Source organism: Aethalodelphis obliquidens, unplaced genomic scaffold (assembly GCF_003676395.1).
Source record: "Aethalodelphis obliquidens isolate GAN/ISIS:26980383/991018 unplaced genomic scaffold, ASM367639v1 scaffold14, whole genome shotgun sequence".
NCBI classification, from domain to species: Eukaryota; Metazoa; Chordata; class Mammalia; order Artiodactyla; family Delphinidae; genus Aethalodelphis; species Aethalodelphis obliquidens.
The window spans coordinates 2,528,876-2,552,542 of NW_020837958.1; the positions used below are offsets into that span (position 1 = coordinate 2,528,876).

The window sequence follows — 23,667 nt, forward strand, 5'->3', positions numbered from 1 at the left end:
AGCGGTTTGGACTCAGAGCTCCCACTATAGAAGCTTGGGCCCGACCTCCGGCCTGGGAACCAAGATCCCGCAAGCCAGGTGGTGTGGCAAAAAAAAAAAAAGGGAGCAATACAATAACAAAGAATAAAAAACAAAATAAAATTAAAAAGATAAAAAATATATTAGGAAAAATAAAAATAGAATTGAAACAACTGCAACAAGGTAAAATAAAACCACAACAGAAAAAAGAAAAAAGGGTGGTGGAGGAGGGGGGGAACAAGCCAAAAGGAGCAGAACAATAACAAAGTATAAAGAATGAAAGTAGAAAAATAAAAGATTTATTAGAAAAAAATGTAAATGAATCAACAAGGTAAAACAGAACCCCAATCTAAAAGAGCAAAAAAGAAGAAAAGAAAAAAAAAGCCTTGGCTATGGGGGCAGAGTTTAGGTGGGGGCGGAACTTAGGCAGCGGCAGGGTTTAGGCTGGGGCAGGACCTAGGCGGGTGGGGGGTGACATCTGAGCATGGGGCAGGGCATGGATTTAGGACCCACGCAGCTGGAAAAGGCTTTGGGGGTGAGGCCTAGCTAGGGTGACATTTAATTGTAGGGTGGGACCTCTGCTTAGGACTTGCGTGGAAGGGGAGTGGCAGCACCTCCCAAGGAGGGCCTCTGGAATGTGGGGTTCAGCAGTTTGGAGTAAGGCCTTGGGTGTGGGTGTGTGGGTGGGGTTTAGGCCTGGCGTGTTGGAGGGGGTCTCAGAGGAGGTCTCCAAGTGTAGAGGTGTGACCCTGGGTGGGGGTGTAGGGGTGGGGCTTGGGCTCTGCGCTGCAGGAGGGAGGCTCCCTGGGCAGAGTATTTGGCCCCAGAACCCAACAGGCTCTCCAGTGCCTAAGTGGACAGGGAAAGTGCTGGCTGCATTCCCTTCCATTCCTCTGTGCCCCCCTCTCCCCCCACAGTCTCCCCCAGGGTCTCCCCCATCCCCTCTGGACCCCTAACCGTGGGTGGGTTCTGCTGGGTGTAGGAACTCCTCCCCTCCCCCAGCCGCCCCTCAGGGGTGCGGTCCCGTAGTTCCAGCCTTTATTTTTGCTCCCCCTTCCCTCCCTCCCACTCCGTCAGGACCCCACGGCTGGAGGGGGCCTCGGTGGGCAGAGGATCAGGCCCAGATCTCAGCAGGCTCCCGGGGGCCCAAGTGGGCAGGGAAACCTGGCCACTCTCCCTTTTGATCCTCTGCCCTCCCAGTGGTCCCCCAATTTCCCCCTTCGGGTGTGGGATCCTTCCCCCTCCCCCAGCCGCCCCTCAGGGGCACCAGTCCTGTGTCGCCTCCACTTCTCCCCCCTCACTCCCCCCCACTTCACACATCCTACTTGGTCGCTGGGGGTTCCTGCCATCCCCGTGGTCCCCCCGACAGGTTCCTGTAGGTGTCCTAGTTGTGAGGAGACACGAATTCCGTGTCCTCCTCGTCCACCATCTTGACTCCACCCCTAGATTCTACGTTATTTGTTTATCTGGATTTCCTACCAAAAAGTAAATGCGACAGGAGCAGGCTTCACAGTTTGTTCATTGCTTGTTAAAGAGATAAATAAATTTATACGGAAGTAGATTTGTAACTCTTAATAACTGTCTGCCATTCTACTAATAAGAAAATTATTTTGAATTTTAAGTAAAGATTTTTAATCTGAGGCCAGATAGGTTTGAGGTATCAGTACATCCCCTGAAAATACGTGCAAAGCATTTTGTATTTTTTTCTGTGGAGACACTCCATAGTTTTCATCACTGGAAAAAAAAAAACATAAAAAATCACTGCTCCAGTGGACTCACTCACAGAACAAATAAATTAAGATGTGCTAATGTTTAATATCAGGATTGACTCTGGTGCCCTTATTTGGTCCTTTCACCAGGTGGTCATTTGTCACTTAGTCTCGAGGTAGGCATCTGAGGGAAGAGTGAGTCACAGCGAAGGGCAGGGTTGCAGAGTGGCACTCTCACTCATCCACTTGATTTCAGTATGTTTGCCTGGTTAAGCTGATTTACACATTATATTGCTTAATTTTAATGAAAATCACCAAAAAAAAAAAAGAATGTGTATATATGTATAACTGAATCACTTTGCTGTACGGCAGTAATTAACACATTGTAAATCAACTATACTTCAATTCAATAAATAAAATTTTAAAATAATGAAAATCACCTTCACTGTATGGACTTGGCTTTTAAAAACTCATGTGAAGGGACTTCCCTGGTGGTCCAGTGGTTAAGACTCCACGCTGCCGATGCAGGGGGCATGGGTTCGATCCCTGGTTGGGGAACTAAGATCCCACATCCCATGCATTGTGTGGCCAAAAAAAAAAAAAAAATTCCTGTGAAGCAGCCAGATTGAATATATTAACAAAGTGCATACGAACAAATTAGGATAAGATAGGGCTGGCACTTCTACTTTTGATATAGGCTCTTCATCAACCACATTGCAAGGTAAAAAGAGTGACGGTCTGTAATCAGGTCTGAGAATCAGCCAGAAACAATTGAACTTTTCAAGAATGCCACTTTAAAATCTAACTAAGTGTACCTTGCATTAAAATGTCAATTCAAGATAGTAGGAAGCCATGCAAATAATCAAGGCATCCTGATCACCTATGGTGGAGTATAAATTGGTTACAACCACTCTGGAAAACTTTTTACCTACTGGCTCCAATCTTTGACATGCCTTCTGACCCAGTAATTCCAATTCTAAATATATATGGAAAGATATACATGTTTACTAAAAGAGATATGTATGTATGTTCCAAGCAGCATGTCATAAAATTCATGTACTAGAAACAATCCAACTATCCATTAACAGAATGGATCAATGGATTATGGTATATTCTTTCAATGGACTACAACACAGCAATGAAATGAATTGCTGAATGAAATAACATAGATCAGTCTTACAAACATGTTAAGCAAAAGCAGGCAGACAGGGCTTCCCTGGTGGCGCAGTGGTTAAGAATCCACCTGCCAATGCAGGAGACACGGGTTCAAGCCCTGGTCTGGGAAGATCCCACATGCCGTGGAGCAGCTAAGCCCGTGCACCACAACTACAGAAGCCCGCGCACCCTAGAGCCCCTGCTCTGCAACAAGGGAAGCCACCACAGTGAGAAACCTGCACACCACAATGAAGAGTAGCCCCCACTCGCGGCAACTAGAGAGAGCCCGCGTGCAGCAACGAAGACCCAACGCAGCCAAAAGTAAATAAATAAATAAATTTATTTTTTGTTAAAAAAGAAAAAAAAGTAGGCACACGCACACAAAAGAATACTATAGATCCTGTTTCCATGAAATTAAAAACAAAACTAATAAAATTCAGTAGTGGCTGGAAGGAGTCATGTGGGGGCTTTGGAGTATTGGTATGTTACAATTCTTAACTTGGCTGCTGGGAACATGGGTATGTTTACTTTGTGAACGTTCAACCAGCTGTGTACTTAGGATTTGTGTACGTTTCTAACTATGTTATACTTCATTAAGAAGTATAACCTTAAAAAAAAAAAAAACTGTAAGCATCCAGAAGAAAAAGATGTTTTTATACTGCTAATAAGGCAGAAAAAAGCAAATAATCAGTAAGTACTAATAACTACAAATAATAATTTTTAAACTACCTTTATCTTCATCTTTAAGAAATTTCTATTTTGAAAGTGTTATTATACATATTTTTTAGAAATGTGTGTATATAGTATAAGTAAATGTCTGGGGAGTGTACTCAGACATTCTCAATAGGGTGGACAATCAAAAAAGTTTAAAGAGCACTATCCTATGTTGTATTAGAAATGGGTTATGTCAGACATTAATGTATTCTCTTTAGTGTTTCTATAAGGCTATGATGCTAATTTACTAGGCTTTAAATTCATCTGTGACCTAAACAGTTAGTAGGAAAAGTTAGTAGTGAAATTATATTTGCTCATTCAACAAACGTTTACTGAGAACCTATTATGTACTAAACACTGAGGATAGAGCTGTGCACAGAAAAGACCAATAAAGGGTTTTACAACAGGTGTCTTATTTAACAGTAGAATCTAAAGGAAAATCTTAAATGTTAACCAAATAATCTTGTCCATCTTGTTGTCGGCACCTTTGATTTAATCTTTATCTTACCTACTTATCTTTCTAATTGATTTTAAATCGTAGTCTAATTTGAAGTGCACTATACCATGTTAATATTAATGGAAATTTCTTCTTCTGTTTCCCCTTAGGTTTTGCGTCTGCTCGATGTCGTTGGGTTGCCTGAACTGGTTATTCAGTTGGCTACATCAGCAATAACTGAAGCAGGTGATGACTGGAAAAGTCAGGTAAGGACTAACTGTAATCTAGTTATTGCCCTTGAGGTTTATCATGGATGTGGTGTTTTAATTTCTATTGTTCTTTTTTTCCCTATGTTTGATACTTAGGCTACTTTAAGGACATGCATTTTCAAACATCATTTGGATTTAGGTCACAATAGCCACGCATATGAAGCCTTAACCCAAATTCCTGATTCCAGCAGGTAATCAATCTCACAGTCTTATTTAGAGGAGGCAATTTACCAGCCCTGTGTAATCCACTAAGAAAATTTACCCTCATATCACTTTTCCTTCTAGACAGTTAGATTGTTTACGGCAGCTGGTGGTGGTTCTTTGTGAACGCTCACAGCTACAGGATCTTGTAGAGTTTCCCTATGTGAATCTGCATAATGAGGTAATTTTATTTATCCACTGATGACTGGACATAGCTGTGGTGGTTGTCATGCTGGCTACTAACTTTGATATCTGATTGCCTCCTTTAGGTTGTGGGAATAATTGAATCACGTGCGAGAGCTGTGGACCTTATGACTTACAATTACTATGAGCTTCTGTATGCCTTCCACATCTATCGTCACAATTACCGGAAGGGTGAGCAGTTGAAGCATACAGTCTTTGTGGAGGCAACCTTATCAGTTGTATTGTGTCTTACAAAAACTATTATCTGTTTGACTTAGTAATTTTTACCTTATTTTTACCATTGGACAAGTGTTCTCTACAGGCATTTGGGGAACTTATGTTTAAGTTCAAGGTTAGCTTCACCTTTTTGTGGATTACCTGTACGCCCTAAAGATAGGCACTTCTCGTGAATTCCCTGGTGGTCCACTGGTTAGGACTTCCCGCTTTCACTGCCGAGGGCACAGTTTCAATCCCTGGTCAGGGAACTAAGATCCCCACAAGCCACTCAGCGCGGCCAAAAAAAAAGGCACTTCTCCCATTCTAGAACATTCTTGAGGCATTTCTAGTTAGATGGCATTCTGTGTGTATCTTCCATCTAATTTTAGTTTTTACTATTATTTTTTATTTTTTTGGCTGCATTGGGTCTTCATTGCTGCCCACGGGCTTTCTCTAGTTGCGGTGAGCAGGGGCTACTCTTCATTGTGGTGTTCAGGCTTCTCACTGCGGTGGCTTCTCTTGTTGCAGAGCATGGGCTCTAGGTGTGTAGGCTTCATTAGTTGTGGCGCACTGGCTCAGTAGTTGTGGCTTGAAGGCTCTAGAGTACAGGCTCAGTAGTTGTGGTGCACTGGCTTAGTTGCTCCGCGGCATGTGGGATCTTCCCGGACCAGGGCTTGAACCCGTGTCCCCTGCATTGGCAGGCGGATTCTTAACCACTGGGCCACCAGAGAAGTCCATTCCATCTAATTTTAAAAGAAATGTTATTTCACTAAAGGCACCTTGAATTCTTGTGGCTGGTTTTAAGTTCCTGTACCATTTTGCTTTTGGCCTTTCTTTTCTCTTATTTTTGCTGATCCTTTTGAGAGTAAGTTGTGGACATCATGTCTCAGTACATAAATACTTGCATCTCAAGGACATTTCCTTATATAACCTCAATACAATTATCAAACTGAGAACATGTAACTAATTTTGTGAATTAAATGTAAATGTGGTGCTCTTATCTTATGTGCTATTCACATTTAAATATGGCCAAACATAATGGGTTTTTTTTTTAAATTTATTTATTTTTGGCTGTGTTGGGTCCTCATTGCTGTGCATGGACTTTCTTTAGTTGTGACGAGCAGGGGCTACTCTTTGTTGCCGAGTGCGGGCCTCTTGTTGTCGTGGCTTCTCTTGCTGCAGAGCACGGACTCTAGGTGTGCGGGGCTCAGTTGTTGTGGCTTGCAGGCTTCAGAGTGCAGGCTCAGTAGTTGTGGTGCATGGGGTTACTTGCTCCACGGCATATGGGACCTTCCTGGGGCAGGGCCCAACCCCGTATCCCCTGCATTGGCAGCAGATTCTTAACCACTGCACCACCAGGGAAGACCAATGATTTTTTTTAATAGTACATTTCTCCCATACTGTCCTCACCCCCTGATCTAGGATCACATCTTGCATTTAATTGTCCTCTTTAGTCTCCTTTAATCTGGAGCATTCTTTTAGCCTTACTTTGCCTTTGATGACGTTGATATATTTGAAGAAGAAAGGCCAGTCATTTTTGTAGAACGTTTCTAAATTTGGATTTGTATGATGACAATGAAGTCATTATCAGGTCAGCTAAAATAAAGGGATTACATATCTGTTTTAAGATCATATTTTACAAGATGACCATTGTGGTTACCCTTTGGAACCTCTAACATTTTTATACCATTTTCACTCAGTCTTTTATTAGGTTTCTTACTCATTTTCATTGGGAAGAATGGATGGAAGTAATTCATAGGCATGTTCTTAATATTCCTAATGGTAAAATATGTTTACATATTCTTTTTCTTTTTTTTTTTAATAAATTTATTTATTTATTTTTGGCTGCGTTGGGTCTTCATTGCTGCGCAGGCTTTCTCTAGTTGCGGCGAGCAGGGGCTACTCTTCATTGCAGTGCATGGGCTTCTCATTGCAGTGGCTTCTCTTATTGCGGAGCACGGGCTCTAGGCGCATGGGCTTCAGTAGTTGTGTCACGCAGGCTCAGTAGTTGTGGCTCATGGAATAAGTTGCTCTGTGGCATGTGGATCATCCTAGACCAGGGCTCAGACACGTGTCCCTTGCATTGGCAGGCAGATTCTTAACCACTGCGCCACCAGGGAAGTTCTGCATATTCTTTGAGTAATGCAAGAAAGGAAAAATAGATGATTCAAGATATATTACTACTTTCACAATGACAACATCCATTACATCAACCTGATTAAGACCAGCTTAGCTAGATTAACGTTCAGGTCTTTCTGGAGCAAGGCTGTTTTTCTGACAAAATGTCTTACATATTGCAGGCACTCAAAATATTTGTTGGGATGAAAAATAGTTTGATTTGATTTGGAAACTGAAAGGGAATTTTAAAATCTGTTTAGTTTCTGAAGTCCCATGCTGTCTCAGAACAATGTTTTTTCAATATTTCATTCAACCTATGTAACTAAAGCATTATAAAAATAAGAGTCTGGGACTTCCCTGGTGGAGCAGTGGTTAAGAATCCACCCACCAATGCAGGGGGCACAGGTTCGAGCCCTGGTCTGGGAAGATCCCGCATGCCACAGAGTGGCTAAGCCCGTGCACCACAACTACTGAGCCTGCGCTCTAGAGCCCACGTGCCACAACTACTGAAGCCGGCACGCCTAGAGCCTGTGCTCCACAACAAGAGAAACCACTGCAATGAGAAGCCCACGTACTGCAACAAAGAGTAGCCTCCGCTTGCCGCAACTAGAGAAAGCCTGCGCGCAGCAACAAAGACCAAACGCAGACAAAAATAAAAATAAATAAATTTATTAAAAAAATAAAATAAAATAAGAGTCTGTGACCTTGGGGGACTTCCCTGGTGGTCCAGTGGTTAAGACTCCACACTTCCAATACAGTGGGTGCAGGTTCAGTCCCCGGTCGGAGAACTAAGATTCCACATGCCACATGGCATAGCCAAAAAAAAAAAAAAATGAGTGATTTGGACAGAGCACCCAAATCCTGGGTGGGGAATAGGTGACAATATGGCTGAGACTAGCTCTCTGTACTCTCTGGGAACGTAGTATCTAAACATCAAAAGTAACATTTTAGATGTTTGGGGGATTTTTTTTTTTTGGTGGTGGTGGTGGTGAAGTACATATACATAAACTTTACTATCTTAACCATTCTTAAGTATTTAGTAGTGCTAAGTACCTTCACATTACTGCGTAACCAGTCTCCAGAATTATTTTCATCTTGCAAAATGGAAACTATACTCCTTAAACAACAACTTCCCATTCCCTCCTCCCCCATCCCCTGGCAACCACCATTCTATTCCGTGTCTATAAATTTGGCTACCAGAATCATATAGTATTTGACTTTTGTGACAGACTTATTTCACTTGGCATAAACTCTTTAAGGTTCATCCATGTTGTAGCAAGTGTCAGAATTTATAATATTTCATTGTATGGATATATCACATTTTTCTGGAAACTTGGATGTTTCCATCTTTTGCCTGTTGTGAATAATACTGCTAGGAACAAGGATGTACAAATAATTCTGCAAGACTCTGCTTTCAGTTCGTTTGTTTGTTTTTGGGGGGGTGGTATATACCCAAAAGTGGAATTGATGAATTATAAGGTAATTCTATTTTTAATTTTTTGAAGAACTGCCGTACTGTTTTCCGTAGTGGCTATACCAGTTTACATTCCCTACAGCAGTACACAAGGGTTCCAATTTTTCCACATTCTCACCAGCACATGATTTTTTGTGGTTTTAAGTTAAACTCAATTTTTGTTTTAAATTTTAATGTTTGATAAGTGTGACAAACTCTCTGTGTATCTCTAAAGAGATACATTTTTGAAATTGTAATGTCTATTATTGCCTTATAGCTGGCACAGTGATGTTTGAGTACGGAATGCGTCTTGGCAGAGAGGTTCGAACTCTCCGGGGACTTGAGAAGCAAGGCAACTGTTATCTGGCTGCTATTAATTGTTTACGCCTTATTCGCCCAGAATACGCATGGATTGTTCAGCCAGCATCTGGTGCAGTGGTATGAAAACTTTCCATCCTGGAATTGGGGGATCATTTAATTTATTTGGTTTGGTCCTTTGAAAACTATTACCTCATTTTGCTTCATTTCATTTAAAATTTCCACTGGGATATTTGTGGACTTAATATATTTTTGTAGCAATTCATTTGTTACATGTTACTACCCCTTTAGTTTCCAAGTTCAGAATTATTGTAGGAATAAGTATTACAGAGTGGTTTTGGAGTTAGACAACCTAACTTCAGGCAAATTACTTAATCTTTTACTGTCCAGTTAGCCTCTTGGATAAAATAGGGATGATGACAATAATAATGTCTACCTTATAGGATTGTTTGGGTATTAAATGAGATAATTCATGTAGAGTGCTTAGAGCAGTGACAGTGCCTGGCCTGCAGAAAGTGCTCAGTAAGTGGTAGCTGCTTTTATTTCATTCATTTTTGTTAATTTAATCTATTGCTACTATTTTAGGGGAGGCGAACTGTGAGGTGTTTTTTTTTTGTCATGCTGATGGGGTCATATACTCCCAGCTACTTGTATTGTATAGTTCCTGAATGTACTATGCTTCTTCCCAGGGTTATGGGTAGAGAATGTAACTCTGAAACCAAGGAAAGTCAAGTGGTTTATATGGAGATCAAATCTGTGTCCTTGGACTCAGTAACATATTTTAGCTAAGTGAGCCAAGTTGGCAAACAACTCCATTTCTTTGTCTAGTAATTACAGTACTTTTGTGAGAAGAGCTGTGCTAGTTGAAATAAACATAATTTACGTTGAGAGAATTTAAGCCTGAAAGCTCTGGATCATAGTTAATGAAAAAAAAAAGGGTATATATTAAAAATGAGGGGCTTCCCTGGTGGCACAGTGGTTAAGAATCTGCCTGCCAATGCAGGGGACACGGGTTCGAGCCCTGGTCTGGAAAGATCCCACATACCGTGGAGCAACTGGGCCCATGAGCCACAACTACTGAGCCTGCGCATCTGGAGCCTGTGCTCCACAACAAGAGAGGCCGCGCACCGCGATGAAGAGTGGCCCCCGCTTACCGCAACTGGAAAAAGCCCTCGCACAGAAACAAAAACCCAACACAGCCAAAAATAAATAAATAAATTTTTTTTAATGAATAAAATAGAAAAAAGAATAAAAGTTCCCACACACAAAAAAAATGATAGGAAAATAAAATGCTCATTTTTCAGGGACTTCCCCAGCGGTCCAGTGGTTAAGACTCCACGCTTCCACCACAGGGGCATGAGTTCAATCCCTGGTCAGGGAACTAAGATCCCACATGCCACACGATGCAGCCAAAAAATAAAATTAATTTTTAAAAAAACCCCTAGTTTCTCACAGTTATATCTATTGTTTTGTCTTTTCAGTATGATCGCCCTGGAGCATCCCCTAAGAGGAATCATGATGGAGAATGCACAGCTGCCCCAAGTGAGTCAGGGATCTCATGCTGATTCTTTGCTGAAGAGCAATTATATTGTTATAGTAGTATTATTTATATTTATTTTTTGGATAGTAGTTGTAATACTGTGTATAATTATATTGTAGCATATTGTATATGTATGGTAGTTATATTATTAAAATATTGTAAAGTTCCTTCTTGGTAGTTTGTTTTCAATATTCTGTTAAAGGTTGTCTGGTAGCTCTTTGAAACTTTGTATGCCTGTATGGGAAATGAAAATGCTTAAAAATGTGTGTGTGTGTGTGTGTGTGTGTGTGTGTGTGCGCGCGCGCGCACGTGTGCATTTGTTGTTTGTTGTTTTTAAATCAGCTTAGTACCAAACGTTTTTTTATCAGGCTCCTTTGATATCACCATGGAGGCATGATTTCCTTCCTTAAAGAGCCTGGGCTCTAGAGTCAGGCACAGTTGGTTTTAATTCTGCCTCTCACTTTGAGCATGCTCCTTTCTTACTGATAGAGATAGCAGTGTTTCACAGTTGTAAGAGTTAATTGAAATTATTTGTGAAAGGCCTTGCAAGTGCCTCCTCATTTGCAGCTGTTGTCATTAGAGTCCTTTGATTTGACTCAGCTGTAGTGTGAGACCGGGATGTTACTTTATTTTTCAAGTTAGCTTTTATTGAACCCCTTGTTTTCTCCCCACCTTCATGAAATTAAAACTGAATGTTACTTAATTTTTAGTGGGAAAATTGACAGGTTGAGTTAGTCTAATAGGCACTTCCTTTGTACTTTGGGAATTGAAAATGTTTTTCTTTGGCTTATAGCAAATAGACAAATTGAAATCCTGGAACTAGAAGATCTGGAGAAAGAGTGTTCCTTGGCTCGCATTCGCCTCACTCTAGCTCAGCACGATCCCTCAGCAGTCGCGGTTGCAGGTAGGCATTCAGCACCAACAGCACATTTTAGGGCCGGGCAGTGGACATAGTATACTAGATGGGTATTAAAGCATGTCATTGTTATTATGAGGTATTCATCAAGGAAGCAGTCTTTGGGTTCAGTTCATTTCCATATGCCGTTGGGTGCACTAAATAGCTCTTTTCCATTTCCGCAGGAAGTTCGTCAGCAGAGGAGATGGTCACTCTCTTGGTTCAGGCTGGCCTCTTTGACACTGCCATAGCACTCTGCCAGACTTTTAAGCTTCCCTTAATGCCAGTCTTTGAGGGACTTGCTTTCAAGTATGTATGCAATTGTCTTTCAGTAATCTTAATTTTCTAATGCAAAAATACTCTGCTGTTGCTTAGTGTGAAGCAGTAGTCACACGAGCCGGTATCCTACAAGGCTGCTTTAAAGAACAGTTTTTGTGTAATACACACAATGATTTTTTTTTTTTTAATCTTGATTTATAGCTTCTTTTGAGAAATCAGATCTGGCATTCCTGAGCCCACGTGACAGTAGATAACCTGGGTTAAATAGTGGTGTCCATTTAGATAAGGCATATGTTCTCTTCAATCCTTTAGGACATCTAGTGGCCCCTGCAAACATTGTTAAAAAGTACTTCTTATTAAAGTTACATTATACCTAAATATTAGTCAAGTTGTTTGTGAGTTAGAAATAAACCATCAGATTTTTTTTTTTTGGCTGCGTTGGATTTTCCTTCCTGCATGCGGGCTTTCTCTCTCTAGTTGCAGCGAGCAGGGGCTACTCTTCGTTGCGGTGAGCAGGCTTCTCATTGTGGTAGCTTCTCTTGTTGCAGAGCATGGGCTCTAGCCGCACGGGCTTCAGTAGTTGTGGCACGTGGGCTCAGTAGTTGTGGCTTCCAGGCTCTAGAGCGCAGGCTCAGTAGTTGTGGCGCATGGGCTTAGTTGCTCCGCGGCATGTGGGATCTTCCCGGACCAGGGCTCGAACCCATGTCCCCTGCATTGGCAGGCAGATTCTTAACCACTGCGCCACCAGGGAAGCCCACCATCAGAATTTTTCATCATCAATTTTCTCTTGTAAGTAAATAATCTCAACACTTATTAATGGCCTTGTGGGTCATCCAGTTGTGTGGCTGTGAGGAGAGGGAAGAGCCAGTACCCAGGGTGAATTTAGTAATAGACTAGAGCTAAAGTTGTCATCTCGTCTCCAGTTTCAGTAGCAAAATAATGTGGTGCTTTTCAGCAAATTAGTTTACTCTGTGTGGAACCATTTTCATTGCAGATGCATCAAATTGCAGTTTGGAGGAGAGGCAGCCCAAGCAGAAGCCTGGGCCTGGCTAGCAGCCAATCAGCTCTCATCAGTCATCACCACTAAGGAGTCTAGGTATAGCCCTAGTCTTCATCCAACCCTGCAAGGGCTTACCCTCCATATCCTTCCCCAGTGTCTACCTGAATGTACTTTAGTGTCTTCAGAATCCTTCTCTAACAACCCTAACCCTCAGTAAACTTCCCTTTCCTGAATTGCATTTATAATTTGTATTATGCAGCTTAGCACTTTAGAATTATAGCATTTTACAGTCTTGAAGTCTTCTGACATTATTTTTCAAACCCTAAATTAACACCAGAATTACTATCAAAGTACAGATTACAAGATATCACCCTAATCTTCTAAATCAGAACTACTGCATGATTCTAATGCTTGATCAGGTTTGGAAATAGTGGTCTGAGCCAATTTCCTTGTTTTAGAAATCTGGAACAAACAAGTAAAGTGAATTGTTTAGTTGAGTTAATATGTGGTTATTGGGAAATACAAGAATCCAAGTCATCTAGTTTCTAGTACCACCCCTAAGTCACATTGGCCCTAATAATGTTAGTTGTCATTTAGCTGTATTATCAATTCTGTTGTGAGTGTCTATAAAGATTTTTTCCATGTAAATACATGTTTTGAATGGTACTATAATTATCTATTAAGAATCTGGAACTCAAAGTCCTTTCTCCTTTTATCAAGTGCTACAGATGAAGCATGGAGGCTATTATCAACTTACCTGGAAAAGTACAAAGTCCAGAATAACTTATATCACCACTGTGTAATCAACAAGCTCTTGTCTCATGGAGTGCCTCTGCCTAACTGGCTTATAAACAGTTATAAGGTAAGTGGTATCTTAACTTATAGAGAGTAAGAACCTGGTCTTTATCGTCCTGAATAACTTCATGAGATGATTAAAAAGGAAAAGATAGAGTGACAATTTATGGAAATATACCGACTTATATACTTACAGCTTCTCAGTCTTAGCTAAAAACAGTTTACTTCAGTCCTGTGAAGTACTGGGTGTTTAGATTTAAAGTTCTCCGTGTTGGTGATTAAGTTAATGCATGCTTGTGTGCTCACTGAACAATGAGTGTGTATTTAGAACAATGAGTATATATGGAACACAGCATTCACTATTCATTACTCAAAAAATTCACAGGAGTGAGTGGAATTCTTTTCAAAGTCTACTGTTGTAGTTTATCTTATGACAGGGCCGAAAGCAAGCTCGTCACACGAGATGAATTGTGCTGAAGCACAGCAGTAGAGGGCTGCCGCTCGCTCAGGCAAAACAGCGCCGTCTGTCCTGCTGTGGTAGCTTTTATTAAAGCATTATCTAGGTTTACATTTTAAGACTTATTTTCTTAACATTCCAGAAATGCCAAAGCAGCAACATATGTTTCTATTGATTATACAAGCAATAATGGGCTTTCTTGAAAACATGCCGTGCTTCGTCCTTGAGCGCAAAAGCAGCACAAGGTTCCCACCATTATTTTGATTATACTGAAGTAGCACAAGGACATTTCCTTGCATTCCCACCACTCTGATTATACTGAGGACATCTCATGGATCAGTGCCCAAAGCACCCAATGCTTCTTCGCAGGCCCCCGGTTTGCCGGGCGGGGGGCTTATGGGTCACATCTCCTTTCCATGTCCTCAGTTATTCCACTACATTCTACAACAGTGTTTCTTTCAGTTTCTGTCAAAATTGGGTCCTTGGGCCACCTGCATTAAATTATTTTGATGGTGGGCTTCTTCAAAATATAGATTCCTGAGCTCCATCCCAGACTTACAGAATCAAATTACCTTGGAGTTGGGATCCAGGATCTATATTTTAACAAGGTCATGATTTGATTTGATGCATGCTAAGTTTGAGAACTACTGTACCTGAAATACATTGGGCACAATAGGAAAAGAGAATATAAAGCTTAAGAAAGTTAACCTATTTTTTTAAGTTAGAAAGTAGAGAAAGCAGCTAAGATGGTAAAAGTTAAGACTGTGATCAAATCAGAATATAGAAAGCATAATTGACATAATTGACATAATTAGGAGAGGCCTTCCAAACTGAGGCTGTATCACTTTTCTCTCACCCTGAGTTAAATACAAATGTAATTCAAGCATTTAAAGTTGGTGATTCTTTTAACTTCTTTCTCATTTGTCATTCGTATGTTTCTGAGAATTAATGTGACTATGTTATCTCTGGTATTCAGCATTTCTGGGAAGGTTTGTTGACTTACTACTGTGGAAACGAATTAGGAAAGAATTAAAATGTGTCTTAGATCACAGAACAGGTGAGGAAGGCCACTTAACAGAAAGGGCCTCACAAGGTGCGCAGAGGTAACTGGGCTCTTGGGAATCCGACCCTCATCCCAAGATAAGTAAACCAAGGTGTTTGTTTATTTATAATGAAAAGTATAAATGCCAGGGAATCAGACACTCAACATCCTTTGGTCCATGCCCAGGTAAGATGGAAATTGGTAAGTGTTCTTAATCACTAACTTTTTACAGAAGGTTGATGCTGCTGAGTTGCTCCGTCTCTACTTAAACTATGACCTTTTAGAAGAAGCTGTGGATTTGGTTTCAGAATATGTGGATGCTGTATTGGGAAAAGGACATCAGTACTTTGGAATTGAGGTAGGCTTGTATCCACATTTCCTTTTAATTCTGTATTATCACACTTTCCTTTTCCAAAGTTTTTTCAGATAATTTACATCTAAATTTCAGACTGGAAATAGTATCATTCATTGACAATTTAGAGAAGAGTTTTGTTGAGTGTGTTTATCCCTAATCAGCCTTAGCCCTACTTTAAGATAAAAGATGATATGAATTTAAAAATACATTTGATTTAACTAAGAAAAGGACCGGTTCCCCAGTTGAAAAGAGATGCGGGGTTCCAGTCATGTACCGTGTGCACACGTGTGTGTGCGCACATGCATGCATACACACACAATTTCTTGTTGTGAAAACAAGTAAAGCATTTCATGTTATCAAATCCTGTGGAAGTAGCTACCCAGAAGAAATGGTCCACTTTTCAGATTTTCTTCAAATAATAGGTATTTTTCTTTCCAGTTTCCACTGTCTGCAACAGCTCCAATGGTGTGGCTCCCATACTCTTCCATTGATCAGCTTCTTCAGGCTCTGGGAGAGAACAGTGCCAACAGTCACAACATTGCAGTGAGTAAACCCTCTCCTGGGGCATTTTATATAAGCCCTTGCGTTAGCAGTTACACCTTAAAGCTTGCTTTTCTGGTTCTCAAGGATTAAGGAGAGGGCAGAAGCCATTTATTGCCCTTCACATGCTGCCCAATCCCTTTATGAGATGATTAGTTAAGTCAGCTATAACCTCTCTGGTTCTGGGAAGAGAGCTAATAAAGCTTTTATTAAAAATACTGGTATGATTTGCATATTTAGAAATTCGTTAGGGAAACAGGGTTGGAGTATTGTATATAGCAGAAAAGTCCAGTTATATCAGTGGAGTCACAGAGCAGACTCCTATACTGAATGGTGGTTAAATGAAGCACAATGGCTCACAACTTTATTAGGGGAAATCTGGTTGCTGAAGTCAAAGTGATTGATAACTTTAGTCTTTTTCAGTCCTTGACCTATTCTCCAATGATTCCCTTCTTTTCTCCTACAGCTGTCCCAGAAAATACTTGACAAATTGGAGGACTACCAGCAAAAAGTTGATAAGGCAACACGGGATTTATTATATCGTCGGAACTTGTGAACTGGATGGTTGCCCAGCCTTTGGAACTGCTTGGTGCCTCTTAGGGCTTAAGACTTTACCCAACAGGAAACCTGTACTCCAGGCCGGTTTTTATACCTGTAAATGATGTGTACAACAGTCAAGTCTGCATTCTGCACAAGAAAGAAGGGCAGATGAGTTACAGGACCTGTGCTTGCTGGTGGTGCTAACACACAGTTTCTGGTTTTCAGCCTTGGTCTCAGACAGCTGCTTTTGTATATGATTCACAAGCTTTTTTAGAGTTTATATTTTTTTAAACTACCGAAGACATTCTTTATCTGAAAATTAAAACCCACCTACACTTTCCAAAACAGCTGATGGTTGTTGGTTCGTTGTAGCTGACCACCAAAAGCAGTCACTGCAAATCCTTTCATTCTTCCCTATCACTTTTTGTATTTCAATGGAATTATTTTGGTCCAGAACTGACATGTATTTTCTGTATTGCAAACAGAGGCTAATGATTTTGCATACCCTTTTCATTATTTATTGTGGAGTTTTTTTATGATCTCCAATAAGGTATTAAGTAATTTGCCTAGATTAAGCCTAACGTGATGACCAGCTGTTAAGGAAGATATCTTTTTTTTTTTTTTAAGGAAGATATCTTGAATCTGGTTCTGAGGCTAAAGTGGAATAAACTCTTAGCTAAGAAAAAATTGAAAATTTATCATCTGTAAAAGTAATACATTTTCAAAGTAAATTCCATTAACCTCTATGATTTATGATAATCAAGCCGGACTTGATCATACAGGCAGTCTAATAACGTATTGGACCAAAATATAAACTTTCCTCTTCAGATTCAGAGGCATTCGTGGCCACAAATTCGGGGGGACGTGAAAAAATAAACTCTTGAATTTTATTCTGTATATTAAAATTTATCTTTTAAGGAAACCATCTGTATAGTACTTGCTTATATGCCCTTTGATCTTTCTTGAGTTGTTCATAAGCATTTAATTTTTATGTCAATACCATATTTACATTATATATTTTAAATAACAATGTGAGTTTCCCTGTGGTACTGTTATTGGTAGATACTGCGGTATGTGACTCTTTCTTCACATTATCTCTGCCACGATTAATGCGAAGTGTTTGATGCAATTAGGGGCCACAAGATGTCTTGCCTTTCCAGCTCCATAAACTGTGGCTTACAACTGTAGCGAGAAATATATTTTGACCTGTATATACATATATAACCAAGAGAAAGCTTTCACAAAATATGTATCCTCACTTGATATATTTTCATGAGTGACTAATGGATGATAACCTACAGCCTGAAAAATGTCAAACCCTCTTGTAGCCATTTCTGAAAGATAAGAAGTAGCTCAAGACTGGCCCTGTTGCAGAAAGCTGTTCATTTGCATTGTTGAGCAAAGCAGTGGTTTCCATGGTGGCAGTTCATAAGACACTGACCAGCTTTTCCTGTCCTCACTATTTTAGTTCAAGACCTAGAACTCATGCTGGAGCCAGCCCAGCTCTTCTGTCAATTTTCTTCCACCTTCCTCACTTTGAAATCCAACCAGAACAGAAAAAAGGTGTCCACATTCTTTCACTTCACTTTTCTCATCACTTTGAGTCCGCAGTTTCGTTTTCTGGACCATGTGATGTATTAATAGCATCGTCTTTCCTTGTGTTTTCCAACTCTGGCAATTTCCTGATTACAAATTGCTATTAAAAGGGGTCCCTTCTTTTTTAGTGCTTAACTACCATTAAATAAAGGTGTGACTCTTGGAGGAAAACTTCATAGTTCTTAAATAATTTAGCATAATGTAACTAGTAAGGTTACACCTTTCCAGCCTGTGACAATAAAAGTAGGTACCATTTCTGTTAATAATAGAGTTTATGGCACACGGAGTTTCATATTGACCATTCTTACCAAGTTTATTGCTATGATTTTTGTGATCTAAGAAAGCTCATTTGTTCTACAGAGCCACTCATCAGTGAACACATTCTAGGTAACAGAATTAACCTAATTTACCTCAACCTAATAATACTTTTATTTTCTACTAGAACACAGTATATATTATAGAAAATTCTAACATTTCTTTTTTTTAATTTTATTTATTTATTTATCTATTTTTGGCTGTGGTGGGTTTTCGTTTCTGTGCAAGGGCTTTAGTTGCGGCGAGCAGGGGCCACTCTTCATCACGGTGCGCAGGCCTCTCACTGTCGCAGCCTCTCTTGTTGCGGAGCACAGGCTCCAGACGCGCAGGCTCAGTAGTTGTGGCTCACGGGCCTAGTTGCTCCACGGCACTTACATTTCTTTTAATCTTCACAGCTCTTTCCAATTTTGTACCTAAAAACAAAGATAGTCCTGCATTATTTTTTAATATAATCGGCTCATCATTAACCCTAAGCCACAAGAATATACCTTCCTGTGTCTGCACAGAACTCCAACATCAAAAGACATTTATTGTTCAAATGACTTATGCCAGTTTCTAGAGACTAAAAGTAGGTATTTCTTCCAGTAAATGAGGCTTCATGGTTTAAATGAACTTCCATGAAACACACAAGGTCAAATAATGTGGTATAATAAAGAGTATATCTGATCTTTTTCCCCTATTCCTGGCATAGAGATTATAGAACCCTTGTAGTTTCCTGAGTGAAAGAAGTCTTTGTTATGCTAATAAGGTGACTCTTGGCAGGGGGGCCCTTAGATAGCTTCAGGATAGGGCTAGTCCCCAGGAAGACCCACCCTGTGATGGTGAATATAGGGTTAGAACTTTGGGCCAGAAGGACAGGGCAGGGGGCTTGAGATTGAGTTCAGTCACAGTCACAGTGGCCAGTGAGTTAATCAACCATGCCTATGTAATCAAGTCCCAGTAAAAACTGGACACCAAGGCTGAATAGAGCTTCCTGGTTGGAGAACACATTAATGTGTTGGGAGGGTGACATGAGGACTCCACAGAGAGACAGCATGGGAGCTCTGTGCTCCCTCCCACACCTCACCTTGTATCTTTTTTTTTTTAAATAAATATTTGGCTGCGCTGGGTCTTAGTTGTGGTATGTGGAATCCTCATTGCCGCGTTCAGGATCTTTTAGTTGCAGCATGTGGGATCCAGCTCCCTGATCAGGATTGAACCTGGGCCCCCTGCATTGGGAACGCAGAGTCGCAACCACTGGACCACCAGGGAAGTCCCTCACCTTGTGTCCTTTATAATAAAGCTGGAATCATAAGTATAGTGCTTTCCTGAGTTCTGTGAATGCTTCTAGAGAATTCAAAAATGTGAGGAGGTCGTGGGAACCCCTGATATTATAGCCAGAAAGAAGTGTGAGTGGCATGGGGACCTCATGTGGAGCTGGCTTCTGTAGTAAGGGCAGTCTTGTGTGGGACTGAGCCCTTAAACCTGATTGTTACCTCCTGGGGCTTATCCCCAGAATTGAATTGATCAAAGTACACCCAGTTGGGAGTGAGACAATAATGACTGTTGACCTAAAAAATATATACTGCCAGTTATTTCTCCAGCAAAGATAGATTTATTCGGAATCATCAGACAATTGCAATCCAGGGTCTTGCAACCAAGGCATGCCATGTGCAAGTCCCCCCAGGGCAAGGGAAGGAGCGAGGAAGGGGAGGGGAGTTGGGAGAGCTATAGTAAACAAAGCACTTGGCTTTTCATTGGCTGAGTCCTTGCTAGGAAAGAAGAGTTTTCTTCCTATTGAGCTCTGCTATCATCCCAGGGCATGAGAGCTCCCAGTCCTAGTCTCCCAAGACTATTTAATTGAGTTTTCCTTTTTTTTTTTTTTTTTTTTTTTTACATTTATTTATTTTTGGCCGCGTTGGGTTTTCTCTAGTTGTGGCGAGCGGGGGCTACTCTTCATTGCGGTGAGCCAATTCTTATTGCGGTGGCTTCTCTTGTTGCAGAGCACGGGCTCTAGGCACACGGACTTCAGTAGTTGTGGCATGCAGACTCAGTAGTTGTGGCTCGCGGGCTCTAGAGTGCAGGCTCAGTAGTTGTGGCGCATGGGCTTAGTTGCTCCGCGGCATGTGGGATCTTCCCGGACCAGGGCTCGAACCTGTGTCCCCTGCATTGGCAGGCGGATTCTTCACCACTGCGCCACCAGGGAAGTCTGAGGTTTCAGTTTATTAATTTCTTACATGATAAAATTTAGATGAATTAACACACACAACCCTAAAACTTCATTCTACACTGCTGAAGCTGGGATTTCTGTGGACAGTCTTCCTCTGCAGCATATCTCATGTTGAAGTTCCAAAAGCCAGAGCTTTAATATGGATTAGGAAGGTTGGCTTTTGAAATTAACATCAAATACAGAGTAAAGACATCGCCCACCAGTCGTGATTATAACTAAATATATTTGAAAATGCATGTTTATTTAAATGATTGTTCTTCCCAGGTTTCACTTGTCAAATGTAAGCTCTGATAATTTGATTTTACTAATTCCAGAGCTGTTTAGGTCCCCGGCAATCAAAGAGCAGGCCTAATTTTTCTTTAAAGGGAGTGACTGACCATGTTTACTCACCCTGTGTGGAGACGTAAAAAAAAAAAAAGCCAGATAAGTAGTTTAGGTTTTATAGTCTACACAGTTCTCTGTCACATATTCTTTTTTTTAATTGATTACTTATTGAAGTATAATAGATTTACAATGTTGTGTTAATTACCGCTACACAACAAAGTGATTCAGTTATACATACATACATATATATAAACATACATATACACAATCCTTTTTTTACTCTTTACCATCATGGTTTATCACAGGATTTTTTTTTTTTTTTTTGGCTGTGTTGGATCTTCGTTGCAGTGCACAGCCTTCCCATTGCAGTGGCTTCTCTTGTTATGGAGCACAGGCTCTAGGTGCAAGGGCTTCAGTAGTTGAAGCACACGGGCTCAGTTGTTGCAGCACGCTGTCCCCAGAGCACACGGGCTTCAGTAGTTGCAGCATGTGGGCTCAGTAGCCGTGGCACATGGGCTTAGCTGCTCCACGGCATGTGGGATCTTCCCAAACCAGGGCTTGGACCCATGTCCCCTGCATTGGCAGGTGGATTCTTAACCACGGCACCACCAGGGCAGTCCTCTGTCAGACATTCTTTTGTTTTGTTTGTTCAACCCTTTAAAAGGTAGGCCTGGGATTTCCCCAGTGGTACAGTGGTTAAGACACCATGCTTCCACTACAGGGGCGTGTGTTCAATCCCTGGTTGGGGGAAGTAAGATCCCACATGCCATGCTGCACAGCCAAAAAAAAATTTTTTTTAATAAATAAATAAAAAGCAGGCGTAATTTAGCCATGATTTGTCCATTCTTGGTTCAGATCCTAATACCTTCTCTGAGGCCAAAAACAGTAAAACATGTCTCTAAAGCCAGTGGTTCTCAACCCTGGCTAAGCATTAAAATAAAGAGCTTTTTAAAATAAAATTGATATGAGCCCTGCACTCTCAGCCCTGATTCAGATTCTTATATTGCTTTAATACCCTCCAGATGGTTCTCTAAACAGCTGGGGTCGAGAACCCTGGCTACAAACATTAAGAGCTACCTCCAAAAATATAAATTTCCCCCAAGGAAAACAGCCTTTCACATTTCTATGCATTGTGGTTTAGCTCATAATCTCACTTGTTTACAGCCAGTTTTATAATAGGATCTGGACTTTCATGTAAACAAAATGCTCATTAGTAGTAATAATAGCTACTATAGAATAATTGCTTATTTTGTTCCTGGCTGCATTACAAAGAGCTTAAAACTATGATGTAATTTAAACTTCACAACAACTCTATGGATACTATCACTAACATTTTACAGTTGCAGAAACAAGTTTAGGGATGTTAAGAAACTTGTGAGAGGGCTTCCCTGGTGGCACAGTGGTTAAGAATCTGCTTGCCAATGCAGGAGGCATGGGTTCGAGCCCTGGTCCGGGAAGATCCCACATGCCGCGGAGCAGCTAAGCCGTGCACCCCAACTACTGAGCCTGTGCTCTAGAACCCAAGAGCCACAACTACTGAGCCCGCACGCCTAGAGCCCATGCTCTGCAACAAGTGAAGCCACCGCAGTGAGAAGCCTGCGCACCACAACTAGAGAAAGCCCGTGTGCAGCAACGAAGACCCAACACAGCCAAAAATAAATGAAATAAATTTGTTTTAAAAAAAGAAACTTGTCATAGCAATCACATCTGGAAGGTGCTGGGGTTGAGTTTTGAATCCAGATGTTTGGCTTCAAAACTCCTATGTACAACTACTGTGTATCAACTACTTCTTTTAATAAATAAATCAAAAAAAGAAAGGAAGAGAGAAAGAAATCATTGGTGACAGCTTCAAAACAGCATATTCTCCCCTGCTTCTAGCTGTTAATTTTTCAGAAGTCTTGGGAGTCTAATCTCAAACCACTCTAATCCAGATATTCCTCCCATAGGTAAGAAAAGGAAAGAACTCTTGCTACTTATTTCTAGTTTGTATATATTCAAGCACTATATTCATTCAAAAACTGAGTGCTTGTGTTCCAGAAAGTGCATTTCAATACTGGGAACAAAATAGACAAGTCACTGCTTTCATGGCTTTTGCACTCAGCAACCAATTTAAGGGTTCATCTATAAATGAGGAATATGATCTATAAATTAGGAATAATGATATCTACCCTATAAAGTTGTGAGAATCAAATGCAATTCTACATATAAAGTCCTTAGACGGTACCTGACACATAGTAAGTGGTCAATAAATGTTACATATTATTAGCATGCTCTAGCAAGAACTGAGTGAGCGCTGGGAATATAAAAATATATACCACTGGGGACCTCCCTGGCTGTCCAGTGGTTAAGTCTCTGAGCTTCCAATGTAGGGGGCGTGGGTTCAATCCCTGGTGGGAGGTGCGGCCAAAAATATACCACTGGATTTCTTAAACTCAATTTAGAAGTGGGAGACGAGTATCAACGGTAAGTCAAGTTGCTAGGGAGGGGCTCAGCATTGAGATAAAAGGTTCAGAGATGTTATGCCTGCAACGGGTCTTGAGGAAGGAAAATAATTTTGCCACACGATGCCGTAGTTTTTCCAACTAGTGTGAAGGAATAAAGGTGAGAGAACCGCTCCGAGTGGCTGGCTCCAGAATGGGACAGGGGAGAGGAGAGTGCTAAAGGAAGATAAATCTATGGAAGCGGCCACGTTGGGAAGGCTCCTGTATCCCATCACAATTTAGGCTCTACCCTCGTATGCACTATGTCGTGATATTTTTCCACTTGATAAGCCACACGATGAGACGTCATCTTTGTGCCCCAAGAAAAACTTCACAAAACCATAAAAGACCTACTATTTTACCTAATGTTCAATGTTATATCCAAAGTAAGCCACAATAATCAGGGCGAAACTTGGGAAAGGGCCTGGAAAGCAGCACAGCTTCCTGGACGACAAACGACAAGAAACACATAGGCAAGAACGGGTACAAAATGGAGGACAAGACGGTAGA

The 23,667-nt window shown here is 40.9% G+C and overlaps 1 protein-coding gene across 2 annotated transcripts in view; it reads left to right on the forward strand.

Annotated features, from left to right (window-relative positions):
* Nucleotides 1-17,293, forward strand: part of NUP160 (nucleoporin 160) — a 54,636-nt gene extending 37,343 nt beyond the window's left edge. For both annotated transcript variants that reach the window (XM_027114696.1, XM_027114697.1), the window contains 13 exons: nucleotides 4,203-4,298; nucleotides 4,398-4,492; nucleotides 4,587-4,683; nucleotides 4,772-4,877; nucleotides 8,750-8,910; nucleotides 10,272-10,332; nucleotides 11,124-11,234; nucleotides 11,411-11,534; nucleotides 12,499-12,600; nucleotides 13,225-13,366; nucleotides 15,031-15,156; nucleotides 15,592-15,696; nucleotides 16,160-17,293. In XM_027114696.1, coding sequence (XP_026970497.1) covers nucleotides 4,203-4,298; nucleotides 4,398-4,492; nucleotides 4,587-4,683; nucleotides 4,772-4,877; nucleotides 8,750-8,910; nucleotides 10,272-10,332; nucleotides 11,124-11,234; nucleotides 11,411-11,534; nucleotides 12,499-12,600; nucleotides 13,225-13,366; nucleotides 15,031-15,156; nucleotides 15,592-15,696; nucleotides 16,160-16,249 — 1,416 coding nt within the window. In that variant the 3' untranslated portion in view covers nucleotides 16,250-17,293. The remainder of the gene's footprint in view (nucleotides 1-4,202; nucleotides 4,299-4,397; nucleotides 4,493-4,586; nucleotides 4,684-4,771; nucleotides 4,878-8,749; nucleotides 8,911-10,271; nucleotides 10,333-11,123; nucleotides 11,235-11,410; nucleotides 11,535-12,498; nucleotides 12,601-13,224; nucleotides 13,367-15,030; nucleotides 15,157-15,591; nucleotides 15,697-16,159) is intronic.
* The last annotated feature ends 6,374 nt before the right edge of the window (nucleotides 17,294-23,667 follow it).